The following is a 10,802-nucleotide window of genomic DNA, read 5'->3' on the forward strand; positions in this document are numbered from 1 at the left end:
ATTGCACAGACTGGTGTCAAACTGGTGTTTTGAAGTTTTTTTGAAGTTATAAATCTATGTGCCTGCTATCTTTCTTGCTGCTTTATGAGTTTTCTTAACAATCCTGCAAGACTGTGGCTCGGGTCATTCTGGAAGCTGGTCAGTGTTCTGGATCCACTTAGGGTGAGGTGAGGGGGATGCTGTAGCTATAGACCTTGGCATGTACTGAGATTTGTGACTGTGGTATGAAAGTTGGAGGGCCGGGCTAATGGGCTGCGTTAAGAGAGTAAATAGAGTTGGGGGCTGGGCTGCCTGCAGGCATAGTTTCAGTTTGTGCAGTTACACTTATAGCAATGAACCCTTGAAAACAACTTGGAAAATATTATGTGAGGTCTCCAAAATGCAGTGTTTTCTCCCAACTATGGATTACTTACTAATACTAACTGTAGGCTGTGATCACACATTTCTAACACACTTACACCTTCTGTTACTTTAAGTTGCTTTTCCACTGCACTTATGTCTGAATCATGGGGCTCAGGTTTAATGGCACTGCCTTGTGCTCCAAGCCAAACATACCTGTTACTTAACTGTTACTGTGAGCACACACACTGCTAATATAAAACATTTCAAACACTTTGAAGGCCTTAAAGGAAAGGAGCAGTTCTTACAGTTTTCTTCTCTTTGTAACAAATTAGCCTGTTCCTTCCTGTCATTTGCTTTAATTTGCAGCTATTTTACCTTTAACTAGAATAGGTAATGGAAATTAAATCAACTGTTGCGAACTGTTGTAAACTTTTTAGCCTGAAATAGCCTCTCTAAAAGATTGTTTGTTGCTGTTTTAGTTATTTGCTCACAATCAAACACATGTCTGATTGAATCAGACACATCCTGGTGTTCATGTGCTCTCTCTGAAGTGAAACTGTTTACAGCTCTCCAGCCCTGGATAAGTGCAGCTAAATCAAATATTTCCCGCCTATATGACAGATGTTTGCCGTCTTTTAAGCTTCTGTTTAGTTAACATGGGAACAGGCCTATTTGGTCAAAAAGAGTTGTCGGATTGCCCCCATCTGCTCTATTAACATGGAAATACTGTATATGCAGACGGCACAAAGCCACAGCTGCTGGTTTATGATGAGTCACTGCGTCAGATTCAGTATATGTTAAGTTTCAACTGGCCGTGTATGATCGCTCAATGGGCTTCCTGAATTAGTATCTTGGATATTGAATATTTGTGTGAGTGGGTGTTGCCAACTACCAAGTGAGCAGATTGGATCCTGGACAGGCAGGAGTGGATAGGTGGCTGGGGGTTGGGGGGAGCGTTCGGTTTAAGAACTTCAGCAGTTCATGGGGGTGGGGAGTGTGCTTGGGTGCAAAGTCATTTTGAGGGGGAAGAGGGGATGTGGTTTGTTGGGTAGTAGGGGGTCTGAGGCATACCAGGCATTACATGCCGTCTAAAATTAGCAGCAGCTGTCTACTGGACATTCTGGTGTGTTTGTGTGTGTTTCTGTGTGTACATGCCTCTGTGTGTGTGTGTGCAAGTGAGTGGGGTTAGGGTTCACAGAGACAGGAGAGGCTGGAATGCAGTTCTAGTAGGCATTACTGGTTTAAAAAATATTTTCACGACATTTGAGCTTAGTTGGATAGTAAACAATGAGTGACAGCACAAAAAAATACTGTCACACTGGTTTGTCATCTCACAAGACTGCCATCGGGAGACGTTAAAAAAAAATGGTAGGGCATTTTGTTTATCTGTGTGTATGTCCATGTGAATGCAGAGGTATGCACACTCGTGTCTCTCCTCAATATGGACATGAGTATAGTCACCAGCTGCTGCTATCACATGATACCTACATGCAAGACATTTCAACGATGTGCTAAGTTTGCATATTTTGACACCAACATTGGTTAATGAGTTAGCAGGTTAGCGTTATGTTCATTCTAGACATAACAAATTAGCATTGTCTGAAAAGGACATCGCATTCATATAGTCGCCACTATTGGTTAAATGAACATTTTCATTGATTTGGATGATTTTCAATTCATCATTACCAAAATAGATCTTCTACACGGCAGCCATATTGACTTGAAATCGTAGGGTAAATACAGATGATGCAAATGATACTAGGTTATGTTCCGTTCAGGACAAACAGAGTCAGGGTGCTGCTATTGTGCAGGTTGGCTCACTGGAAAGGTTGTGCTACACTAAATGGAACAGAACCTTAATTAGTATCATGTGTACCGTGTTTACCCAACTATTTCATGTCAGAATGCCTTCTGTGAAAAAGGGCTATTGTTAGATGACTGGTTTCAGCGCTAAATCCATACACATTCTCATTGTAAGCACTACTTTTGTTTACACTATTATCGTAAGATCTTCCAAGCTCAGTAAGTGCTGAATCAAACCCATGACATTAAACCGCCGGTCCATTTCAGTCTCTGTCCTCTAAGCGTTCAGGTATGGCTAACCAGCAGATTGGAAGATGATCTTCACTGTGAGATGTCTCTGCTGGGTGTGTTGGCATGTGCAGAATGTGACCCATCAGATCTGTAGCTCGCTGGTATTCACAGGGCTTTACACCAACAGAACTTCGGAGCGTAACAGAGTTACATCACTGTTTTACCACATTATAATCACGTCTGCATGACCTCATGCAGGGTGTGTGAACTATGTATATCAGTGGTGCAGCAGGCTGTTTATAGGCAGTATAGGCAGTGTATTCGTGTTTGCACATGCAAATTTATGTACACATTCTGACACTTTTTCTTTGTTATTAGCTATTCAGTCAGTATATGGGCCTTTTATCTCATCTTGGCTATTTGAAAATTGGTGGGCTTGGACCCTTGAATACCTGCTTGCAAATCAGGTTGTGTTCGCTCATACATCAGTATGTTGGAGAACATTATGCAAACTACTACTTCAGGAAACAGCCCAAAAATATAGGGGTTTAGGGTTGAAAGGAACATCAGACATTGAATTTTAGCCTCTTAAATTCTGTCTTTTCCGGTAAGAACACCACAGAAGGAGAGCGAAAGTTCATCACGCTGTTTATCAGATACTGTAAGTCCTCTCCACTGCCAAAATGTTCAACTCTGTAGGACGAGAGGTTACCGAGTTCGTCCCAGTCCATGAGACTTTTGGTTGACTTGTATTCCCCAGCGGGGCTTACCCATTTTAAATATCAAACACAGAATTCTGTATTAATGTCCGACTTCTTGGATGGTGTCAGCAGTAGTGGGAAAAGTGATGTCCCTTGTGTCAGTGCTCAGCAGCAAGCCAAGTGGGGCCAAACACTCTGTGAGTCAGAGTGTGGGAAGTCATGAGTGTGTCACCAAGAATGTCAACATATTTTCCTGAGGAGGAGGATGTGTTCTCTGAGCGGAGCAGGGCCTGGGGTCTCTCTCTCTCGTTCATTCAACTGCACAAGGCTACGGATTACTTTCATCTTTTAATTAACTTGTCCGTTTCTGTTCTCGCAGACGGTGACGATCCCTCTGCCTCGGCAGTTATTACCTGCAATGTACGTGTGCTTGGATGAACAGTATTTGATTGGCCCGAGCAGTGTGTAGTAAGATTATGTTGCAGTCCCTTGCAGAAAAAAGTAAAGTCATTGTCAGCTTTTTTTTATTTATTTTTTTTACCAGAGTGCCCTCCTTTTGTTTAGTTTGTTCTGCGGCGGTCACCCCCCACTGCATCGCCTCATGAAATGAATGAAGAGTCTGTGTTATTTGCCGCAGAGCCATAATCAGCCCCAAAGAGCCCTTAGCCACAAATATAAACTGTTACATTTAGTGTACAGTTCTGTGTTTTAAACAGAGGATTGCTGTGGACGGGAATGCCCATTCTATACATATACATTATTTTTGGAATGTGATGGAAACCAAATGGCACAACCAATTTGACATCTGCAGATGAAAGACGTTTTTTTTTTCATCTGCAGATGTCAAACATATGTCTGTGTGCATTTATGTACAGTCAAGGATTCTCCGACACAGAAAACACACTTTGCCAGAGCACTGTTGTGTTTTGAGAATATATTAGTGTTATCTGTGTGCATATTTGTGCTTCTGAGTGTATTTACTTGTGTGTGTGTGTCTGTGGATGTCTATTTGGGTGTGTGTGTGTGTGTGTTTTGCCCATTCCCCAGCCACATGTCCTCACCAGTCCTTGACATCTGGTGACCATACCTCTTCTCTGGCTCTGTGACTGTACTTCACAAGCCATGAGAACTGCTGCTGTGTAGGTTGCTGTGGTGTGTGTGTACATACATGAGTGGGTGTGTGTATATGACGGAGAGGGAGAGAGAGAGAGAGAACGAGAGAGATGACCTCAGGTTTGGTACAGATGTTTTCACAGTCTGTGTGCAGCTTTGTGATGTGATCTGCCAGCAAAACTTATGAAGTTGTTTGGTTCTGTTCGTTCTGTTCTCCGTTTACTCCGTTCCTTTCAGCTTTTTTAGGGGTTTGCAATGATCCTTGTTTTCCAGATTTTTTTAAAAACAAGTAGTTCAGTTTAACTATGCCAACCATGAACCCCAATGCCAGGCCCTTATATCCTGTCACTTCTCTACTGTGTGTAATAATGGCTCAAAATGTTCAAAACAATACTCTAAATGACTAAATAGATTGTTTAAATGACTACAGCTACTACATTACAGGCACAGAGAGATTGCTGCCATTATTAACTGTTAGTGGGCGAAGAGCTGTCTCCGGCGTCCAAGTCAGATGATGACTTGTATGACCAACCTTCCACCCCAGCTTCCTGCCCAGGATACTTGCCCGCGTCGCTTGTCAGGAAAATGTAAAGATAAATCATATTAAATGGGCAAATGAGTCATTTATTTTTCTGATGAGGACAAGTGTCTTCTGGTAAAAAGTGGAGAAAATGATGGTGGAGTTGCCGATTTTAATGCAGATGAGTACAGATGGTCCTTTGAAGAAACAGAAATACAACAAGTAGTGAAACAACACCTTATGTTGGAAATAGTATTTCATACATGTCCTTCAATCTAAACTTGATTTTCTTTTTATTCAGTTTTCTCCTGTTTTCTTCACTTGAACAACTTGAACTATTCTATTTTTTTCTTCAGTGTCATTTTGTTTAGCTCTGCCCTTTCCATTTTTCTACTCTATCCAGTTCTCTTGTTTCTATTCTGTGTCACTCAGTTTTACTCCCTTTGAGAGATTATCCAAGGTTTATTCGCGTTTTGGGGTTTTCCCTAATGATTATATTTAGCCGACAGGAAACGTCCCAGAAATCCTTGTTCTGCTCCCACTGACAGAGTGAGAGAGAGACAGACAGAGAGAGAGAGAGAGAGAGAGAGAGAGAGAGATAAAGCCACATACACATCTACAGTATCTCATGCCCTTCAGCCCCAAGCAGAGTTGTACTGGGATCAGCTTTGTTTATATTCCCATGCATATAGTGACTTCCACATCACCTCAGTGCGTTTTTTTACAGTTTCAAACCTCCCACTCACCGTCCGCCCAGCCCAGCCTCCAAACGTCAGCCTCATTCATCTCCACATGAAATTAAGGATTGTTCTCCCTACTCCAGGTTCAATCTCTGTGCCATTTAGAGGCTTCAAGGCCTAATCCCTCCCCTCCACATAGCCTGTAGACCCTAGACCCTGTAGCCTTCGATAAGCCCTGACCCTCTGATACTTCACTTCCTCCCTGCGTACGCCCGAGCATCATTTTTTTCCCCCATCTCTCCAGAATGAGAAGTCGAATGGTACAGAGTGAGTCAGTGGAGTGGGGATTTGCTGTTACACTAATGAGATCAATTTAAACTGAGTTGGACACTGTGCTGCATAAGAGGCCATTAAGTCTCTGCTCACGTTTAAATTGAATGTATGAAAACCTAAATTGCCCCGAAGGGATCTTGTCTTGATGAGCATTAACATTAAAACACTCAATCAATACAACAGTACCCTTAAATAAAAAAATAAAAAATGTTGAAACGACTGAGAGGCTTAGAGCAGTCAAACTTTTAAGTGACCTGTTCTGAGTGGAGATTTAATTTTCCTGTCTTGTGTGTGGTTTTGTTTTTTTGCCTCCCAGGAGAAGCGAAAACGGCAAACTGAGATTGAAGACAAAAGAAGCCAGCTCGATGACCTGGTGCTACAACTACAGCATCTCAAGGTTGGTGTGTGTTACAGTATATTTAAAACATGGGGGTGCTGCTGCTGCTGCTGAAATTACAGCCGGTCCATCTACAATCTGTTTTCATTCAGTGTTCCCAACTTACTCGGCGCACGTAACCTGTTTACACATGGCTTCTAATTTTTTCAGGCTACTCATTCCTAGCTCACTCCGCCATATAAATACATGTCTCATATTAAAAAAAACCCACAAATGATATCATCACAGCTATGACTGTGATTGTAATTTAACTTTTTGACAATGTTGCAAAGCCAATGTGAATTTTTTTGATCCAATCAATTATATATTCATACACAGCTACTGTTTCTGCTGAGATATATGAAAAAATCTCTGCATTATGATGTACTTATCGACCGCTCTGACTACTTGTGTTATTTACAGCTGTATATTCACTGCCTGAATATGTGATAACCTGTAACCGGTTGGTCTAAAATGGGTCTAAAAACATTGCAGAGGTCTGGGTTACAGTACGCCTAACAGTTTTAGGTTAGATATTGAGTTCAGGGTTGGATTAGAATGAGCTCAGTGTAAAGGTGAAGGTAAGGTAGAGAGTTCAGGTTAGGGTTAGAAGTTAACAGATGACCAGATGACCATGAACTATGATCACAAGAAAGCTTTACAAATGTGTGTGTGACACCCATTTCTCTTAATCTACTCAGTCCCTTTTTTTTTCCTACACATAGTTGTAACCTTGACCCTAAATGTCATAGAGCGATAAAGAGACAGTGTGCTCTTAAAGATACTTCATGTGCCTTTACAGTTTTGTTCCAGGCCTGCATGCCTGCTTTACACGTACCTGCGTCAGTTTAATTATTTGCACGGGCAGATAAATGTGTTAGTCAGTGTCTGGCTGACAGGTAGTAGTTCATTCCATCCAAACATCCAAATCTCAGTGCTCCTGGTGTGCAGGCCTGTTAGCGCAGAGTTTCCCTTGGCCCTTTCCAGAAAAACAACTCAAATCCAAACACACATAAACATATCCCTTAATAATTACTGCCAGCCGCTACTGGTAAGCCAAGATTTTCTTTCAAGTAAACACTGATTTAACGTTCAAATAGTAAGTGCTGCGTAAACGGAGACACAAACTGCTGACAGATTGTGAGGTTGAAAAATATGAACAGGCTTTCAGGCATCAGTTAATTTATGTGAGGTTCTTGAACCTTTCAACCAATACGAAATGATTCCCTTGACCTCGCACACGAGCTCAGAAGAACACACAGCCAGCCCTGTCAGGTGGACACACACCAGATAAAGGCATCCTATATATTTTGAAGATTAATTCACCATGTGACGCATGTCCCTTAAAATACATTCTGCCAAATACCTTTAAGACTTTGATTTCGGTTTTCTTGTCATAGTTTTTGAATTTAATTATGTTAAATAATGTGCTGACTGAGTTGCACTTTCCACACACAGATGGCTAAGAGGAATTGTTCGGAAAATCCTGCAGCCCTAAATGCTGCACAGATGCAGGTGGGTGGGGAAACAGCTGTAGGCGCCCATTAATACTACAAATATCTGTGGTAGCCAGTTTTAATATTTGCAATAAAAATACATTCCATTCTCTAATTACAGCCTTTAAACACACTTGGCATGAATGATTCCTTTATTAAATAGGTTTGATTCCTACATGACGGTGTTTCCCAGCATTTAACACCCACTTATGGAAATATCAACCAAACAGGAACATTGATTAAAGCCATGTGCACTTTGTGTATTTGGCCATTAAGGCAATGAGTTTAAGGCAGTACAACCATTAATGAAGCTATCGCGCACGTGTTTCATCGCAGTCTTGAGTCTCAGTCTGCAGTCTCAGCTGCAAAACACACATTAAAACTAATCTAAGCTTTACTGGTCACTGTAGTGTAACTGACCCAGCACCTCATATGATCTATTTGACTTGGTACATATAATTTAAACATATTGTTGTGTGTGTCCTGAATGTAATGCTGATGCAATAAATTCTGCCAGAGTTTTCTTTGCTTTGCTTTACTCTGCATTGAAAGTAATAATCGTAACAAAGTACATATTATATCAACAGCTGACATTTCAGGCTACTTCAGTAACAGCACTTTAGACTACTACTTTTATTCAATCAGTGCTGCATTGCAAAACCCCCAGGGAAGTCAGCATACTGTAATTACACGCAGAATGTTTATACACATAAATGCCTGTTTTCTTTCTCTCTATCACTGGCTGATAATAATTCAGCCAATATCCGGGTCTCAAAAGCTTATTTGCTGTTTTTAAATGCATTTTATGCCTTCATTATATAACTGGCAGTAGAGAGATGGGGGGAATTTAGGGGAGATAGATGGCTTCTCCCTCTGGATTCAGGTTATATTTCAAGACATTGCGGGTCATATGGTGCCATAATCCCTAGGCTCCCACAGGGAATGATGCAACCTATTTTACTATTTTTTTTATCAAGCCACCACAAATGAATAAGGGAGGACTACATGCAGATATCAAACTCAAAAGTCTGAAAGAAGAACACCTCCAGTTATCATAGATATGTGAGATGACCTGCGTATTTATTTACTGTACTTTCCATGCTCCCCAGAGAAAAATAAAAAGAAGGGTGTAAAACAGATATCATCCAAATCCGCACTAACCCAAATATGTTAGCGCTTTGCTCTATCCTCCACTGAGCTAAACGGGGAATTGAGCCTACAGTGCCTGTGTACTGCTCTGTTTAGTTGTCTTGCATACAACACCAGTAGGCTTGAACTCCAGATGTTATCAGCATCTGGTCACAAAGTCCCATTTAATGGCCATTACCTCTGAGTGCCACACAGCCAGGCAGCATGAAGCAGGCTTTGTAGTCGGCTCTCCAGAGACGTCGTGGCCTGGGAGAGGAAATGGAGACTGGAGCCCAGAGATTTGATAAGGACCTCTTGGCTGCATGATTCAAGCCTCTCAGAATGGAGGCGTTGATCTGAGTCTGGTAGCTGTATTTTGGCGAATTGTTTGGTCACTTCTAAATTGGTTATTTCAGTTTATGATGAATAGCATAGACTTTCAAAACAGCCCCAAACCTTCCCTTCAGCTCCGGGTGGTTGTGTGTCAGAGCGCAACAGGAAATGGAAAGTCTATTCAACAGCGTGAGAGAGAGCAGAGAGCAGGCTGGTTCTCAGAGGAACCTACTGGTCACTTATCTTACACAACTTTATACGTCACTGTTTTGTTGACAGCTGACATGGTCCAGAAAACGTACATACTTAAATGCATTTTTGGTACAGTAGTACTTTTTTGATAAAATTCCACAGGGAGGTCAGAGGTCAAGGTCGGCTACGGGCCAGCATCTTCCTCGGGTTAAGTGATTGTTTCTTTGCCTCACATACAAAATATTGCTATGATCTTTATTTGCCAACTGTCTTGAAATCAATAAAACGAGGTGGTAGAACACTACAGCTTTTGTGCCCACCAGAATCAACACAAAATGAAAGCTCCTTCTCTACAGCGAGCAGCAACAGGTTAAAGGTACGCACAGTGATTTGGCAGTGTACAGAAGAGCAATGAGCAATCTCAAAATATACAAAAGGAAAGGTGTGATGGGAAACACTAACTCTTGTGAACTACAAACATCTAAAGATATTTCAGTTTTTTTTATGTTTAAATTTGAATTCACAGGTTAAGTTAGATTTATGGACAGCGTATCCGTTCAGTTTGGTTGACAAATGGGTTTGCTTGATGCGCAAGATCTATGTGAGGTTAGCTCGGCTATGTGGGTGTGCAGCAGCCACACACACAGACGCAAACAAACAAACAGCCCCGCTGCCACATTCTGACAGCAGGTGGTAAAATGCTTTGGAATAATTTCTGCAGAGTTCATTGTGTGCTGTGTGTCTGAGTGCGTTTGTGTATGTGGAGGCCCACATACTGTTTATTGTCAGCTCTACGACCTACAGCCAAGCAACGGTTTTGACAGTAAACAGCCAAAGGTGAAGCTAAGTGCTCGACTCTGTTGTGGTAACAAAACAGAGTTCCAGACAGGGATGAGACATTAGGGGCATAAACACACAGCTCTGGCATTCGTCTTAGTAGTTACTCCTGTGTGAGGAGATGATTTGTACTTTCACCCCTGTTGGTGCAGATCTAATGCGAGGCCTAATGTAAATCTCATTAAAGAACTTAAGTGACTACATCGGACATCAACATGTCATGGAGACAAAGCTGCAGACAGAACTGCTATAAACACAGAGATAACAGGATAATTTCATCAGTTTGGTTAAACGTCAATGGGGAGAGCCAAATTGCCATAGTTTCTCTGGATTATTAACATCACAAGGCCGATAAAACAGGAAAGAGGTACTGTAAGAGAGGAGAACTCTTACATTACACTTTATCCATATTGATGTGTCTTCAGGCAGCAGCTGGATAGCAGATATACTTTTTGTGGAATGTTTGTGTAACAGAAACTGCCATCTGTCTCATCACACAGCAGTGAAATGATCAAAGAGCATAATGCTCACATACAAGAATCTAGTTCTGTAAATTATAATAGGAACGCACAAATGTCCCAAATGAAAGCACAAGGCAAATTGTTTGGAATTTGAGGAAAACATATTTAATAAAGTTCACAGAAAACGTTCAGGAATGAAGACAAACAGACTTGTTTGTGGATGAGCAAAACCAACAAAATGTGTGTGTGTGTGTGT

At 41.4% G+C, this 10,802-nt stretch overlaps 1 protein-coding gene across 2 annotated transcripts in view; it reads left to right on the forward strand.

Moving 5' to 3' along the window:
- Nucleotides 1–10,802, forward strand: part of LOC118332573 (A-kinase anchor protein 2) — a gene marked incomplete at its 5' end in the record, with an annotated part of 63,655 nt that overhangs the window by 4,217 nt on the left and 48,636 nt on the right. For both annotated transcript variants that reach the window (XM_035667930.1, XM_035667931.1), the window contains 1 exon segment: nucleotides 6,040–6,120. In XM_035667930.1, coding sequence (XP_035523823.1) covers nucleotides 6,040–6,120 — 81 coding nt within the window.

Source organism: Morone saxatilis, unplaced genomic scaffold (genome assembly GCF_004916995.1).
Source record: "Morone saxatilis isolate NCDOM2014 unplaced genomic scaffold, NCSU_SB_2.0 Contig21, whole genome shotgun sequence".
Classification (NCBI taxonomy): domain Eukaryota; kingdom Metazoa; phylum Chordata; class Actinopteri; family Moronidae; genus Morone; species Morone saxatilis.